This window comes from Pseudopipra pipra, chromosome 1 (genome assembly GCF_036250125.1).
Source record: "Pseudopipra pipra isolate bDixPip1 chromosome 1, bDixPip1.hap1, whole genome shotgun sequence".
Lineage (NCBI taxonomy): Eukaryota > Metazoa > Chordata > Aves > Passeriformes > Pipridae > Pseudopipra > Pseudopipra pipra.
In genome coordinates this window covers 102,027,588-102,045,604 of record NC_087549.1, presented here as the reverse complement: position 1 = coordinate 102,045,604, position 18,017 = coordinate 102,027,588, and the positions used below count along the sequence as shown (strand labels likewise).

General features: G+C 40.5%; 1 protein-coding gene across 4 annotated transcripts in view; it reads left to right on the top strand.

Moving 5' to 3' along the window:
* GLI3 (GLI family zinc finger 3) overlaps nt 1–18,017 on the top strand; it is a 209,533-nt gene that overhangs the window by 159,617 nt on the left and 31,899 nt on the right. For all 4 annotated transcript variants that reach the window (XM_064668336.1, XM_064668325.1, XM_064668331.1 and 1 more), the window contains 3 exons: nt 5,520–5,736; nt 8,013–8,126; nt 9,438–9,578. In XM_064668336.1, the coding sequence (XP_064524406.1) occupies nt 5,520–5,736; nt 8,013–8,126; nt 9,438–9,578 (472 nt within the window). The remainder of the gene's footprint in view (nt 1–5,519; nt 5,737–8,012; nt 8,127–9,437; nt 9,579–18,017) is intronic.

Below are 18,017 nucleotides of genomic sequence, written 5' to 3'. Positions count from 1 at the left end.
TATCATTTGGTCTGTCTAATGCCAGTCCCTGATGACAAGAACGAATGCTGGAAGCTACAAAGTGCCAAGGCTTTTCTACAAGTCCAGAAGGGCCTGCATGTCCCCTTGCAGTGCAGGGGGATCCTCCCTGATGAAGCAAGAGTTTGAACTGTGAATGCACCACGCGGACATCAAAGACCCTTCAGGCCAAAGGGCCTGAATCCCTCTCCTGCACAGTGGTCTAGATGGAGCCAGTGTGTCTCACTATGCCACATGTTCCTGTACTGTGACCAGTTCTGCACTTTTTATTTCAAAAAGATGTTGGACAGTTGGGGTACTGGAAGGAAGAGCAAAGAAAAGAATCAGAGGTCTGAAAATTTACGTGGATGAGTTGTTTTTTCCAACCTGGACAGGAAGAGGGTATAGTAATAATTTCAAATATGCAAAAGAGAAAAGAGAGGAAGAGCCTGGGAAGGGGAAGGTGGATAATGAATGCTGGGTAGAATAACAAAGTGCTGGGTCTTGAACTGACAGAGGAAAGATTTAGGATAGACATAGGAAAGAAATTTTTAATAAAATAAATATAATGCAGTTCTATATGAGTAAATAAGGATATCCTAAAGAAAGAAATCTATCCTTTTGAAATTTGAAAATCAAGAAAAAAAGTTAATACATCAGAAATATCCCACCGGGTCCAACTAGATGTGTTAGATACTCTAGTTAGTGTGTCTAGTTTTCTAACTTTTCTTCTCTCTGTGCTCTCCCAAAATGAATAATCACTAGATTAGCAACCTCAAAGTATACATTCTCACTTGTTCATTTTAGTATTTCTTTATGGACCTGTTGTCTTTGGATTTGTCTAGTTCTGTATGAACCTGCTTGCTATGTCTGCAGCTACTCCAGAAGTCCACAAATGCTTTTTTTAACTCTCTTTTAAGTTGTTCTCCTCTGTCTTTCATTAAAAGCTTCCTAGTTTACATGCTTGAAAAGGTCTTTTCTAAAACCATGCAAAGCAGAACCAGAAAGGGGAAAGGGCTCAGATACTTTTGCAAGACTTACATGCATCAGATCTTGCAGATCTGATATGAGGAGGGTACCTTCACAGTTTTTATGAAGAAAACAGAATTATTGTGATATAATGAAACAGTCCTTGCAGTATTCACAAAATTGGAGTCTCCTCAGTAATTTTGCATCAGCCTGTCTCCTATGTATAGGAAAGAAGGAATTTTTCCTAACTTGAATTCACAGATGTTTTGTGGTAAATTCCACAGCTGTGACCAGAAACTGGATGACCTTGTTAGTAGGACAGCCACAAAGTAGCCACGAAGTTTGGTTTTGATTATAATGTCTGTTTTTCTTCTTCTTGAAGTCTGTTCCTAAAATTTGATGTGCTCATGTAATTGCAATGTAGTTCACTGCCCTGCTTTACTTCTGGTGAAGGGAGTTTGAGACTTCACAGATGAGGAGAAGAGAAAGAGAGAGAGATGGACAGACTGACAAGCAGACACAGAAGCCCACAGTATGATAAAATAAATGATATCACTGATGAGCTTTTCTGTCAGTGTATATGAGTTATTGAATGCTTAAGCAGAAATGTTCCATGTTTTTTCTAACCCTTATCCCCCATAAAACTCAACAACTAAAAGGATAACTGGCATATAGTTTATTAGTGGCCTTAAAGGCTTTCATCTTCTTTTCCTTTTCTACTTTGTTTAAAAAACCCTTCTATAACAGAAATATAAATCAGATTCCCTCCAGTGGTGTAAATTTTCATTTCTTCGTAGGTAGACGGAAGGGAAAGATTTGTAATTCACTTACATTTCTGTGAATCCAAAAGTTTTTGGAAGTGACTGCTGTTTTGGAAAACGTGAACGGTTGGGGCAGGCATCTTGCATTCTTCTGGCATCCGGATGTTGGAATTCTTGAGCACTCCTTGTCTAAAATGCAGCCTTTTTAATGTGTGTTAAAAGAAACATGACTCACACTGAGGCCTCTGGAACTACTCATTGTTTTTGAAAAACCTGGTTGTTGGTTTTTGTAGTTCTGGACTCTCAAAAATACTACTTTCAGGTCTTATTTTACTGCCTCAGGGAATGAATTTTAGGCAGTCACTGAGTGACACTGTTGCTGTCTTGTTGCATGTTTCTAAGTAGACATGGCTGGAACAACTGGGCAAGGCTGGCTCGTGCCACTGTCCACCCTTCCTGTTGGTGCTGGCCTCCTGGATAGAATGCAATGTGAGTGTGATGGGACCAGCAAGAGGACATATGGCTGCTAGTCAAGGAAGAGGGATCACATGAGGTCTGAGGGGACACTCTGGGCTATGGAGTTTCTTCATCTGTCCTGTATTCAAGAGTTACTGAACAAAGTGCAGTGAAAAACTTTCGGAAGGAGGGCAGCAATCCAAGCCTTCCCTTCCCAAAAGAGTGCGTCATGCCAACAATGTTGAGGGCTTTGATTTATTTTTCTCCTTTTTGACCCTCAACATACCTTTATTGTATGGTTTCTGAAAGGCAGAGAAAGACCTACCACCTTCTGTTCTCTTCAGAACTTTCTGATCTGTTCAAATCAGAAAAATCGTCCAGGCTGCCCTGCGACAGCATCTTGCATGAGAGTGACATTAAACCCAGCCAGGTCAACTTGCCTTATGAGGAGCTGTCCAGAAACAGCTGGAGAGAATTTTTATTTGAAGACAGCTATCTGAGCTATTTAAGAAATCACCCTGATGTCTGAACCATTGTCACCATTTCTGAGTACTCCCCTTAGCTGTTCTGGCTATTCCTCTGCTCCCTCACAATCACCTTTTCTTTTCATTCTAAGATGTTTGAAGTTTGGAGGTAGAGGAAATGAAGTGCATGTTGCCAGGCTCTGTAGGAAAATCCTAGTACCTTAGACTCAAGCCTTGCTGATGAGCAGAGGGCAAAGGAAAGATACTAAAGAAATAGATTCCTCCTTCCCCTGGCACACCTGTCCAGCTGTGTCTTAATGTATCTGCTGTTAGTGGACTGTTTTCCAGTAATAGACGTGAGCTAAGATGATGTCTGTCTCCTCTTCTGTACCCTACAAGTTTGTCAATGCCTGGTTTAGCATCCTCCTTCTGGAGGCTTATACAGTGCGAAGACAGATGTAGATAATAGGGATATCTCTATGAGGTAAAATCTGTCCTTTTGATGGAGGCCATTTTAATTTATATAGGTAGGGGAATACCAAATACACTTACTCAACATTTAAGCACTGGACTGGTTGAGTCGTACATTTGTCTTTTTACCATGTAGGGTCTGAAGAACATTACCAAAGTTTTGAACCTGAACTTGCAAAGCTACTTATTGCTGTGCATGGTCAAATGTCTAGAAAGGAAAAAAAAAACCCCAACCTGTATTTCCAGGGCTACTATGTGCTTGGAACTGCTGATGAAACCAGTCGAGTTATTTTTTGCTTTTAAACTGATTCAGTTGAAGGGTGAAATTGTCCTAGGCTTTAACCAATCACAGAGAAATAAAATACCTCATCCAAACTGTTTCTGTGTTGTGTTTGTTGATCTTGCTGAATTTGATAACATCTTCAGGATGGTGCCGTCTAGTGTTTGAAGTAAGAGGTGGACTCAGAGTGTGTGTATGGAAGCAAAAAATGCCAGGGTGTAGTAAGGCTCAGATATGGCAGTGTAATTGTGTGTTTTTTAATGAACAGACCAGAGTAGTTACACTTAGTAATGTTTGTTCACTAAAAAGGAAAAGGGGTGTTAAATCATTATGTTCTTTGATGAATGGCTTGTACACTGAAGAATAAATTGAACAAACTGGCATAGAGCTCAGTGAACATGAAATCAGCTATTAGAAAAAAGCTTGTGAACAAATTCTGAGCCTGATATGCATCTTTTGATTAATGTCCTATTAATCATCCATAGTGGCTACCTTAGCTAAGTCGTGCTGTAATCATTCATGGTTGCTTACAGGAACACTAGCAGGGACTATAGAGCTGCAGTAACTGAATATTATTACTGATTTCTCCCTAACTCTTGCTGTGAACAATTACTGTTTTCACTACATTTCTGCCTCCCTTTATTAGAAAGAATACAATGCAAAATGAAAAAAGAGTTCCTCAAAGATGAGTAAAATTCTCCCAGGGTATTCTTAATGATATTCTGTCCTAAATGGGTAAACTATTGTAATGCAGAGTTCTCACCAGAAATAATAGTAATCTAATCACATTGAAGCTGTCTTTTTATGGATTATATTCAAACAGACAAAATGTATAGTCATATTAATGAACACAGAATTTCTGTAGAATTATTACTTAAAATGTTTAAAATTATTTTAGCTTTTTGTATCACGATATTTTCAGTTAATGCACTTAACAGCAACAGCAATTAAGAATCCATACTGTAAATTTGGATTCAATCCACCCTTTTGTTATTAGAAAAAGCCTTGATTCTGGAAATCTATACTGCTCGCACCACTCTCTTTTAAGACCTGTTTTCAATTAACATGGCTCTTTTGAACTGTGGTAGTTCGGTGTGTTTTTTTTTAATCAGTGAATATTTGTTATATTTTTCTTTTTTTCTTTATGACTGGAAGTTATTGGCAAATGTTTACAGGAGGATCTCATATTCCTGTGTGTGAAAATTTAGTCCCACACCATTTATTTCTCAGATGTGACACAAAGAATGCTTTGGCACTACCCACAAAATAGGTCCTTAGGTGGCAGCGTAATTTCCTCCAAAGTCACTGTGGTCTCGGAAATACAGTGAAGTAATGAAGTGATGACAGGTATTAACATGCATAATGGGCTTTAATAGACATTTAATGTTGTTTAACTGGAAGAAGGAGAAGTGCTTTCCCCTTGGAATATTTCTACATTGAAAGTCATTGATCACCAATTTCAGAGGGGAAAGGTTAATCCATCAGTTTCTGTAACCAAACAGCACTGATGGAAATTCTTTAGGTGACATTCTGGATGAACTGAGCTTTCCATCTTTGCAAACAAATGAGTGATATGACAAGCATGGTGTTCAGAACACATTTAACCAATTGATTTTCTCTCCTCTTGTAATAAGATCTAGAGACATATGAAAGAGCGTAGCATGAGCCAAGATTAAAGGAACTGCTTCATACACGTGAACATAGGGGAACTGCATTATCAATAAAAGTACTATAAAGCGTGTAGGCACCCATTCTTTTTCTTTATATAAAGTTTGTTATTGCAATAAATAGCTGTTATTGAACTGCTCGCCTTTTATTTCAGTTTTTCTGAATTTTATTTCAGTCTACTTTCCGTGGTTTCCTGGTAGATGTTAGAAAAAATGTTATGTTTTGTTATGGTATCATTTTTGTACTCACTACTAAATCCAGGGCAACTCTGGATTTAAAACCAGAATTTATCATCCTTTGGGGCACAAAGAAAGTTATGAGGGGGAGGGAGGGACCTGACTTCAAGTAGTTTAAAGATATCAAATATAATTAAAGATTTGATCTGTATGGCTCCTTACTGTAATGACCCTCATGTTTTTCCTCCCTCTTCCCTCCTTTTTCTCCCAAATTCAGCCCTGCTTTGAGTTTCACATACCCTCCTACACCAGTATCCCTCCAGCAAATGCATCAGCAAATTATAAGTCGTCAGCAAACCCTAGGTTCAGCCTTTGGACACAGCCCTCCACTCATCCATCCTGCTCCAACTTTTCCTACCCAGAGGCCTATCCCTGGCATCCCCAGTGTCCTGAACCCTGTCCAGGTCAGCTCTGGACCTTCCGAGTCCACACAGGTGAGAGGCAACAAAAGAAACCTTTACACCCCACTCATTTAAAAATTAAATAAGTGGCATTGTCTCAATGGCAATTAATCACCACTGTCACTGAGACCTTTCGATAACAGTTTTCTTGCAGCTATAGTGTTTGCAGTCACTTTATTATAAATCACAGGAGTGTATGCGCAGTTCCTGATTGGTAGTGTGCTTTTTAGTCCTCATAAATATTTCAAGGTGCTGCAGCATCTTCTTGATCCAAGCTGTCTCTCCTGGGCCTTACACAGGAACTTAACAGAGGTGAGAAGTAACAAAAAGGGGCAAAACACATCAAAACACTAACCTTTTAAAGATTAACAGCTTCACCTTCAAATCAGGCTGACTGTAATATAGTCAGCCCTCCTGGTACAGGTGTGCGTAACTTGAAGTGAGTAACTCTGTGATTGAGTAACTCAAAGATGATGAAAAGGATCAGAGGGTTTTTTTCTCTGATTTGTGCAAAATTGCATTTACTGTGTTTAAATTAATCATTTCAATAAACCGAGGTGTATTCTCAAAAGCTGGGGACGAGCAGCTGTGAATCAGGCCCATAAGGTGGTGTTTATCACAGTTTGTGATTTGCTTGTTATTAACTGGTGCTGTTTGTTTCCAGATGACCTGGGATTGGTTATTTATCAGTCTTGGAGCTGTTTATCTCATGGCTAGCTTTTACAAATGTAGAAGCAGAACATGCTGCTGTAGGAAGCATATTGATTTTTTTGTGGGGTCCATGCAAGTTCAGATATCTCTAAAAGATCTCTGGATTCCTACGAGATTCCATTTGCAGGTGTAGATAATAGTGTTCAGTCTAGCACAGCAAGAGAAACACAAGATTCTGGCCTGCTTATGTCAGCTATTTTGCTGTTGATTTGGGAGAATCCAGGACTTCATCTAGGATTTTTTGTCTGAGTCTCACATTAGTGTACAGTTTTTCTTTCTATCCACATAATAATGGGAAATGTAGTAGAAGAGCTGAGATCTTGTGTGCAGATGTTAAGTGCAAAACCTTTCCTGTAAGTGTGAAAAAATGAATTTTTCTCTTATGTTATTTGAGTACAGTGATTCTGGTTTTCAAAGTTGCCTTTCCAAAGTTGTCATTATGTGGAAAATCAAGTTCTTCCCACCCTTCCCTGGCCTGACAAAGCCAGCATTAGTTTGTAGCAAGGAATTACATCAAATGGCCCCCTTCCTGTTCCCTCCCTGCTCTGTTACAAGGTTGAGCAATGCACCTCTTCCCCAAGTTAATGCTATGTAATTGAAGTACAACTGTAATTGCATATTCCATGTAACTAACAGTGTAGCTTCTCCAAATAAAGTTGCTGAGCAGATGCCGCATATTTTTGTTTGGAGCTTGTTACACTCCAGATTTTAAGCCATAACTTGCCCAGAGTGGTTACATTTTATTTAAGACTTTTTAAAAGCCTTTTGGTTTGTTATAACCTTGAATTTGCATCCGGAGAAAGAGTCACACACTCTTCTCTAAGAGAAATTCTTTTAATTTAGTGAGAAAAATAAGATATTTTGGCAAAAGGTTTTGTAGGAGTAAAATACAATCAAGAAAAAATATTTCACTAAAACACCCAGCACAAAGACCCATTCCACTGAAAACACTCACTACAAACAATCAATATATCAGCTTTAGTGAAACACTTTTCATTGGTTTTAAGTTACCCACAAGAGAAGGAAAAGAGTAAAAGAAGAAAACAGGCTATAGGGTAAAGAAAGAGAAGGAGAGAGAGGACAGGAAAAGTGGTTACCAACAAGATCTGATGGTTCATGTGGTGCAGGCAGCAGGAGAAAAGAGAGAGACAGAGCTCACATGGAGTCTCGTGTATTTACAGAGTTCAGTTTTCCCTCCCAGGCAGGATATCCAGTCAGTGCCTTCCAGGCCAGAGTGAGGTGTGCTGCAGGCAGTCACAGGCTCCAGGGGCTTGGTGTGGGTGGGCTACCAGGCAGGTCTGCCTTGACTGACAGCCCGGCTGCACCGCCTTCAGTGATGCCATGGGCTCATGTGGGCTGCAGGACCTTCCAGCTCTGCCCTGTGCCCTCAGCAGGCCTGATGTGCAGGCCTTACCATGGACCTGCAGGTCTGGGCCCAGCCCTTCCCCACACGCACACACACACTGACAGTGAGTTGGTTCTGACCCATATCAATAATTCAGTGCGATTTGGATACAGTATCTCACAGAGCTACATATCTATTACAGTCTAATTTTGTCTTTTTTTGGGGAAAAAAAATCCCCAACTGCCTTCAGCAGAACAAACCCACAAGTGAATCTGCAGTGAGCAGCACAGGAGATCCCATGCACAACAAGCGCTCCAAGATAAAGCCTGATGAGGACCTCCCCAGCCCGGGAGCAGGAAGCATGCAGGTATGGCAGTCAGGTTGTAGTCATAAGCTTTTCATCTCACTGCTGGAGGGAAAAGGCACCTTGTCTGTAGCACATTTTCAGGCTCCCTGCACTCACACGGCCCTTCATCTAGTGCAGACACGGGCAGCCTCAGCTCACAGTAGCGAGGGCTAAATGCGAGGGGCTGCTGGGGTACAGCGTCCGCTGCAGAATGGGGGTAGAGAGGAAGGAGGCTGATAGAGAGGCACCTCTGATCAGCCAGAGCATGCTCAACCCTCTATTTGTCTTGGAAAAGTGAACAAGAGACAGGTTTTTGTTGAGGATATGTGTTCTGTTCAGCAAAAATACTTAAGGCCACCTTGACTTTTACCAGGTCTTAGCACTGTACTGCACTGAGGCCCCACTGTCGGGCTCCAGTCTCATTTGCTATACTTTCTATACCAGTAATGCCACTGGTTTTAGTAGAGTGACTCTTGATTTACAGTGACCCAGGGGAGATTAGAATCAGAGCCTCAGTCTTGTGAGTGAATACATGAAAACAAAGCAGAGGTCTGCCTAAATCCTTCAGCAGGTTCAAAATGGAAAAATAGCAGAAGTGCATAATCTGAACCAAATGTTTACACTAATATCTGACTCTTACTCTCAGCAAGTAACAAGCTAAGGAGAATGAGGGACCCTAAGGAACTGAAGGTGGGAAGTCAAAACCCAAAATTAAATACTTCTTTCCCCTGCTCACTCCTTCTATTCACATGTTATGGGCAAGAACAGGCTAACAAGTAGCTTGAAAATTACCAGTCTGCTCATGGAAGAGTTTTAGTGTGAAAACCTGTCATTGTTTTAACGCTGGAAACACACTTTGGATTACTGGTGATCTGATTTGTGTTTAACCCTAGTACTAAAATCAAATTTCAATTAATTCAACTATATTGAATAGTCTTTTTTTCATTAGTGGTGCCACTGAATCAAGAGAGGCAGATGTACAAAAAACAAGCTGCTTAAATTAAAGTGTGAGGGAAGCCAAGCCTTTGTGATTTATTTTTAATTGGAATGTAAAGGGATTTCTGTTTTAGAAATTCTCTGCATTGAGTACTTCTGGGAATGAAAAATTTATTTTACATGTATAGTTTACAAATGGCTTCTGGCTTGTCAGGCCTGCTTTGGGCTTCTGTATTTTGTAGAATGGAGTAACATAGTGAACTGAGAGTAAAATAATATCTCTCACACCCCTGCCTATCATCTTTCTCTTAATGCTGAAGTAATTAACTTTTCTTTATCCTCAGTTTCAGACTTTCCTCTCTCTTCTTCTCACCTCTGGTTTTTTCCTCTCTCCAGGAACAGCCAGAAGGAATGACCCTGGTAAAAGAGGAAGGGGACAAAGATGAAAGCAAACAGGAGCCTGAAGTGGTCTATGAGACAAACTGCCACTGGGAAGGCTGTTCTCGGGAGTTTGACACACAGGAACAGCTAGTGCATGTAAGTTAATGGTATTCAGGAACTAGGTTTTAAAACTATGTGACCTTTTTCATGGGGGTCAGGTTCTCTGACCCTGTGCTGAGTCAAGTTTCTTAGCTAACAGCACTGCAAACTGGAGAGGGGTTTATGAGTTTCTGAGAATAAAGAAAACTCAGAGCCACAGTGCTTGACCTGTTCAGTCAGCTAAAGCTTAGTGTAAAATTCAATAAAGTCTTCAACAGAGATTGTAATGGCTCTGATCCTGTAAGCCAGCAAACGCTATTTTGAGTTAGAGACTTTGATAGTTATTGAGTAATAGTAAGCTGGACATGAATGATTATTAACCTTTAGCCAAGTTTGATTTTTTTCTCCCCAAAGGGGTTGTAACAGTAGAAATGGGTGAGGGGAATGCTTTCCCTTCCCTAAGGGGGGGGTTTGCTATCAATTTACTGTTGTCTGTAAACTGAAGTGGATTATTTGGCTAAATACATGGATACGGAATTACATCAATCTTTTTAGCAAAAGCAAACTGTATGATCTTTTTTTGTGCTACAACAAATATTAGTTGTATCTGCCTTGCTTTTTATTCCTCTCTGACATTCTCTAAAACAAATGATTTCTACTCTTTTGTAGCATTCTAAGCTAGAAAATGAGCAAACAAAATCTGGAATATAACCTGGCAAGTACAATTCCTCCACATTTCCAACCTCCTTAGCTAACAGCACCTTTCTTAATTACTGGCATTGCAGAACATATTGAATACTCTGAAAAAAGTGAATTCCTCATACAGAACAGAGAGGAACATCTTCAGCAAATGACCAGTGTGTCGGAGTTGTATTTATTTTAGCAAACAGTTTAATACTTTCCTGGACATCGGGCAAAATCTATTGCAAAATGTGGCCAGTACTACTGAAATAGCTTGTTGAAAAATTTAATTTTTCACCCAAAATAAACAAAGCACACCTCACCATATATTTCCCAACAATATGCAAAATGGTAAACTGATCCTGCAAAGCTGACTTTAGTAAAAGCAATGCCAGCTTTCACTTGTTGGAGTGCAAGAACCTCTTGTTGTTGCAGTTATTCATCAAGATGTATTTTTGGGTTCTTGTTATTATTAAATAGTAGCAGCAGCAGTAACAACAATAATGATAAATGAAAGACTATAAAAAAGTAAAATAATGTAAAAAATGTGACATTTTTTAAATAATCCTTTGGAGACATTTTGCACAAATAATTCCCTAACATTTAAATAGGCCAAAATGAAATGTGAGGAGAAACTGTTTTGGTGTCACAGTATCTTTTTGGGAAGAAAAGCCACACAAATGGCTGCTGCAGAGAGTTGGACACATTTAAATTAAAAGATCGAATGTTGATCTTTGAATTGGTTCTGTGCAAACAGACCAATTGACATCATGTGGGGCTCTGCTTAGGCACAGTCTTTATATCTGCTACTGATTGTAAGGCTGAAGCTTTATGATACCTGGCAAACCTTTCTCAGTATCCCAGTGATGATGATAAATAATATGCATGAAAATATATGAAATGAGAGACAAATTCAGAATAAAGGTACCCTTGGTAATGAAAAAAAAGAAGAGGATTTTTAATGTTTCAGATGTAAAATTTAATGGAATTGCACTGAACTTGTTAGCTAATACCTCATATTTTATATTTTAAAGTGAATTAAATTGACAGTGTGATAGTCTAGTTGTTTTGGAGTTTTTTTAAGTTCATTTATTGGTTTTGGTGGGATTTTTTAGCAAATCTGACTGCATTATAATTGTCAACAGCAAAAGTGGAAAAATGTGTATTTCTTTAGCTTCTGCACAATTGTAACATCTGAAATGGGTTTCTCTGCACATAAAAAAAGGAATATAAGAAGTTTTTCTATGATACCAGTAGTTCATTTTGGCAGGGCTCAGAATGCAGGTATGTTATGATGACATTTAAGACTACAAGGTGCAAGTCTTGACTCGATACCCTGAAGACAATAAATTCATCATCGCAACCATCACATTTAAGTAGCACAGATCATGCTGTAAGAGTCAGCAGGACTCAGTGATGGGGCCCTGGTTTGTGATTTCTTTTGCTGTTCTGGCAGAGTCGTGCTGAGGGGACTTGAACAAGTTATTTCTGCCCAGAATTGCAAAGGACTTTAGACATCTAACTCTGTTTGAAGGTCTGGCCGCTCACCCCAGTCTATCTCTCACACATTTAGTCTGCCCTTGATTGCCACAGCCCTCTGATGTACACCTGCAGCAACTAAGGAAAGGAAGTCTGGTCTCAGTAGGGCTTCATGGGAGGGCAGTCCTGGTTTTGCTTAGGTGTGTCACTCTGGCAAAAAGTGTTCAGTCCCTGAGCAGCAGTTAGGTCTTTGAAAATCTCTCCAATGATGTGGCTCATGTATGCCTCCTACCCAACTACTGGTAGGTAAATCCAAGTAGATACAAATTGCTGTAACTGCACTTAAATCAGTGTCAGCGCTGTTCCTGAGCTCCTGCCTTGGCATGTGCATGTGCGTGCCTACCATTGTATGTGTCTCAGAGGCCTGTGTACATCCTTTACTCAGTAATATTTACACTGCAGTAGCAGCTGCAGGCCTCATCAAGTCCACAGTCTCATGGTGCTAGATGCTGCTCAAACGAAAGAGAAGAAATGCACCTGTTATGGGCATGAGGTCTTTTACCCTGTAGCTCTGTGGCCACGTACGTCAGGCTGTTTGGTGCTGTCTGGAGGTGCCTGAGAGTCCAAATCTTGCAGCAGAGCTCTGCCACGATGCCTCTCCTGGCTGCACGTGCTGCTGTTCTCCTGGTGATTCCCAACCCACTGGCAGACTCAGTTGCTCCAGCCAAGCTTGAAGAGCTTGAAGATTTTGAAGTACGGTGCTGGACAGGATGTCAAAAGTATAGATAAACATCCTGTTTTGTTGCTTCTACTCTGGAGTAGTAATCACCAAGGCAGGGGCAACTGGCATAGATAAAGGCAATAAAGGCTTTAATTGCCCTGACAAAACTCATCCAGGTAAATCTGCCATCTTTCTGTACTGGTTGTAACCATACATAATAGTAAGAGATCAGACCCAGAACAGAGTGTTATCCTAGTCTTGCATCCCAAAGCACTGAAATTTTAGTGTTAAAGTGCAGTGTTAAGGAAAGAGATGGAAGTATGTTTCTAGCTGTTTTTTTTTGTTTGTTTTCTAAAGGGTTAGATACCTCTGCGTGAATTCTAGTCATGCCAATATAGCTTTTTCACAATACACAGTGCACACAGTCCATATTATGGATGTCATTACTCCTATTATGTATAAGGTGTATGTACAAGCACATATGCATGTGTTTTGAAAAAGGTAAATATGAGTTTGTGCATATTCTGGTCTTTCTGTCACATGAAGATAGCTTTATTTTTGGGGACCGATGGGACACAATTAACCTTAAAATTAACTGTAGATGAATCAGATTCTAGTAGTATCTGCACTACAAAATGATGTGTGATATAGCATGTATGAAATGGTAAATGCAAACAAAATCTGTGTTTGAATATAGCTTTAGAGCAGAAATTGCAATTTTGGGCACAATAGCCAGCATTTTATGTCATTTTTCTGCATTACTTTCTGTAGCAAAGTCCTGCAGTTATTAGGGTAAAATGTGAGTGCCAGTGAAAGTGTTCTTAGGCCCCAAGAGACAAGGTTTTCTGTCTAAATTTATTGGCAGAACCTGGGCTGCTATGAATAAATAACTGAAAAGCTACCTAAAAGAATCATTATTGACCCACCCAGAAGGATCTGACACTACAATGATTTTGGCATGGGTGCTCATATTTTCAAGCGATATGTGCCACTTAGAATTCAGCATGGTTAAATTTTCATGATACATACACCAAAAGGCAAGGTGTTAAACCATTCACTCTGCCTTATTTATAACACCTATCCATCCTTTCCCCCCCCTCCTTCTCTTACAGTTAATAGAAAGATTCATGATTCTTCATGGTTGTCTATCTAGCCTCTGACAGTACCGACTGCACTGTTAAAGCAAGTCACTATCTATAATTGATATCCTTCTATGGAATAAGGTACCGGCTGCAATTGAAGGGTTTTGCTGAAAGCTCTTAAATCCTGACAAGTTCTGCCCTTGTTCTGGTTGTCGCTGAGCTGCACTGCTGGGATCCCAGGGTTATTTGAAGTTGATGCAGAAGGGGGGGTGTGTGTTGCACATTAGCAAAACACAAAGTTGGTGAGCTGCCACCGCATTCCCCTGCCAGGTAGTCTTACTTACAGTGTGTTGCACTCCTGAAAAGGTTGGTTACGTTACTGTTTAAAATGTGTATTATAGGTTTCCTTCTTTTCCTTCTTCTCCTCAAAAAAAATATCTTATTTATTTTAAAGCCTCAGTTTGCTGCTGGGGTCTTTATCATTCAGCTGTTTAATTAATTTCTCTGCCCAGCGAGATATTATAATTGGGCTTAGCTGAGTTGAAGTTTGTTTTAAATATGCGATAAATGCACTTGAGCGCCCAGAAGCTAATAAGATATTGTATATATTTATAAATCTGCTTTTTGTTGCAGTTTGTCTTTTCTTGTTCCCCCCAGAAATCAGTTTAAGAATAAAATATTGCAAAAGGGTTAGACACTAAAGATAAAAGTTTGTTTAAGAAAATTATCCTTCAAGGAAATGACTGAAGTTATTGTTAAATATTAATACAATGGCAATCAGAAAAACGCAGCATTGCCTATTTCTCATCCCCCTTGCTGTGTAGCCTTGATGATAATTATTTTTTATTCAAAAACATGCTTGAAGAACTGTAGAGCTGTTTTTTGTTAGTGTTTTCTCCTTAATTGTACAGCAATAAAATTCTCTCATTGTTGCTACATTTGATTAGATGAGATCAAAAAGCCCTAAACTGACAGCAATGGGTTACATTCAGGATTTCATTTGCTGAAGTCTTCCTGTCTGTTTGCAAAGCCCCAGTGACTGGAGCACTCCCCGGGCAATCTCTGGGGCAACTGCTGTGCTGCTCTACCTGCCTCCTTTGTTGCACTAGAGGGAATCTCCTTGTGTTTCTCAGGTACTCACTTGTTCCAAGGTAATAGCAGTGCACTGAGGGTACTCAGAAGAACCATTAATGTGAAATTCCATGTCTTGAGTTTCTTAATGCTTTTGCTCTCTATTCCTACAGAAAAGGGTTGGTTCAGCTCTGACCAACAGAAATTGACCAGCAATCCACGGAGACCTACATAAAACCTGGACTGTGCCCACAGCTGGTCTCTGCTCAGGTTTTAGGGCATCTGTAGTGATATGAGGTGCCTTAATCAATGCTGTGCACCTCAAAACACTTGTAGACACGACTGATCAGGAGGTGGGGAACATACCACTCTCTTAAGGATTAGGCCTCTTTGCAGCGGGTCATTTTGGATGCCCAGAAATAAGGACACTCAAAGTCCAGAGACTTGAAAGTCTCACTTCCTCTGCTACCATGCTGTCTTTGGCCTGCGGCTTCTTCTCAGCTCCTCTCCTATAGGAGAGCAGTAGGTAGGGACTGGAGAAAGCTTCGCCGTTCTTCTCTAAATAAAGAACCAACTGCAATAGGGCAGTAAGCCAGGTTAAAGCAGTTCCCCCGAGTAGTAGCTGTGGTGGCAGACCTGTAAGTGACCCTGGGAGTTGTGCATTGCTCACCACTTTGCAAGAGGAGAAACTGCCCTGTGATTGCAAGAGGAGAAACTGCCCTGTGAGCAAACAGCCTCCAGCTGCCAAAGCTGGGTACAGCTGTGGAAGTAGGCATCAATGCCTAAAAGTAGGCAATTACACACATCTGCACTAACAGCCAGATTATCTTTTCTGCGTTAGTGGTTTCTTTTCTCTGAGTGCTGGAGGTGTGCTTGCCAAATGGTTGTGATGTAGGTGAAGACCCAACTTTGTGAAAGCAAGTCTCTTGCAATCCCAGAGGGGTGTTTTTACACATCCCAGTTTGTGTGTTTCTCAAAATAAGTGCTGGGATTTACTTAATTTTTAATTCTTCTTTGCAGAGGCAGTGTTCAGTAAATTTTCATTATAGTTTTATTTGCCTCTAATGCAGTAACACAGAGAGGCTTCAGCCCATTCGCAGTCTCATTGTGCATGGCAGTGACAGCTACTGCCCTGAAAGGTTCAGAAATATTTCCTTTAAATTGAAAAGAGTAAGGTGTAGATAAGAACATGAAATCCATTATAGTAATATTTTTTTTCATGACAAAAGGAGAATGTTTTACGTACAGCAAAAAAGGAGGTTGTGCTGGTGGTTTTATTGTGCTTCATCTTCTTTTATTTTTTACTCACTGGACTCCACATTCTAAGTCAAACCTGGAGAAGCAATTCTGTGGCCAAGAGAAATCAGTTTTCATGTGAGACAAGCCCAGGGCTTGGGCTGAAAGTTGTGACAACATGAAGAAGGCAGGGAGTTGTTTCAGAGGCAAGTGCCGTAGGAAGGTTTTTTTCCAGTTTGTGCATTCCTTCAGTATATTTGATCTTTGTAGCTGTGAGGTAACAAGGGGGAGGAGAGAAAGGGAGAAGAGATTATAGCAAATAATCATGAGAAACATCTGTCCAGAAGTTTTTAAATTTTGAAATCTCTTTGTCACTGCCTATTTAAAGGCTGAGTTCTAATTAAGACACCACCTCACTGTGCCAGATTATAAGATGCTGAATCCATTGTTTTAAACAGTGTGAGAATGGTTGAATCATTTATAGTCCATGGCATAGGAAAGCTAGTAAGCAGATCTGTACCCTTGACTACATGTTCATTCTCTCTTGGTTTCTGTCTGGGTACCTAACACAGACTTGTTTAAATGAATCAAGTCTTTAACCCCCCGTCAAAGGTAACCATCTAAGAGCTGTTGGGTTTTAAGGTTAAGTAACCGCAGACAGACCTCACTGCTGTTCTGGGAGCCTCAGAAGCCCTCAGGGTCTGGCACGGCCCCTGTTTGCCTTCTCAGCACATCCTTGTTCTGCGCCAGTCACCGTGATGCCCTTTGCCTTCCAGCAGTGTTAAAAGTCATCAGTGCTGCCTTGTGAAGAGATCTTACTCACTCTGGGCTTGACCCAAAGGCCAGCTGTGCTTTGGCTTGGGTCTTCTTAAGCACTCCACTACACAAGCACATCGGCAGTTTCCCTGCCTGGAGTCTGGCTTTTGATGAATCACAGAGGAGAAGGGGAAAAAAAATAAAGTGGGGATTTCTTTTTTGATAGAGAAAGGTTTACAAAAAAATAAATCCACCCTAATCTGTGAAGTATTAAGAGGGGATTTAGAGAGAGAAATGTAATCATTTTTTTATTTTAATTCCTCTGTAATTAGCATTTCTTTCACAGCATTAGGAAAACTTGTTGTTAGCCTGCTGCTGCCACGGCTTGTTTGTATGAGTTGCCAAAATCATTGTCTTTGAATTGGTGTCCCTGAAAGAGGTTGCTAAACTATGGCATGTCCTTTAAATAACACTTATTTTTCACTGTTGTGGATAGGGATGAACAGTACTCCTGCGCCCTGAGTAGTTACTGTAGCCACTCGAACCATAATATGTGGGCACTTGGGGTGGAAAGGGCTGTGCATAGCAGGGAGCAGGGTTTGACCTTGGGCCATGCTTTTAATCACACAGCACTATTTAGGGGGTTTATGGATATATGTACCTATTGGAAGTGTTTATTTTACCTGAGAGTTCAGCTAGTGAATTCTTCCAGGTTCACTGGTAATATCATAGGTGACTTCCAGTTTTGGGGAAAAGTGTAGGATAAGAAGCTACCAGCTCTCCCAGGAGAGCTCATGCTGACTGAGTAACGAATGCATAGGCAAGAGTAAAACTGCAAACTGAATTGGCTCTTTGGCTCCTGACTCTTGTTTGGCATATCATGGAGAAGAGAGAAAAGGGAAGTAAGTCCCTGCCTGCTTTTTTACTGCCTTGTAGCTGCAAGGAGGGTTGGGCTTGTGCATAGACTCCAAGTACCTTTCAGTCCTAGCCAACCAGCTAGGACAAAACAGATTCGCCTGGACAAGAGTTGTTCTTTCTGTGCCGCTTTTTCATGCCTTGCTACTGATAAGTGATTTGCTGTTACAAAGCCTGTGTTATTAGGGTGAACCAGTGGAAGATCTGCCTTGATGTGTTTGGTGTGGTGTGTCTCTGCACCGCTTTTGTCACCCATATATCTACCCAAAAGATCCACCCATAGAAAGCCAATGCTGGGAATAATAGAAATATATGAGTCCTGGCCCAGCTGCATGTGAAAGTTTTTTTTCTGAGACAAAAGTGTCAGATTAGCATGCACGAATGGAAGCAGGGACAGGCAAGTTAAAGAGGTGTGAGTGCAGCTTCTGCATTTGGTTTTGAGAGGGCTGGGCTGCATGGATTCATTTTTGTAGTCTCTATTGTTTGCGTAACCTCTTAACAGAAGGAAAAAGAAAAAAAAAAGCAAATGGGCCTTTTATCGTGGCAAAACTAATT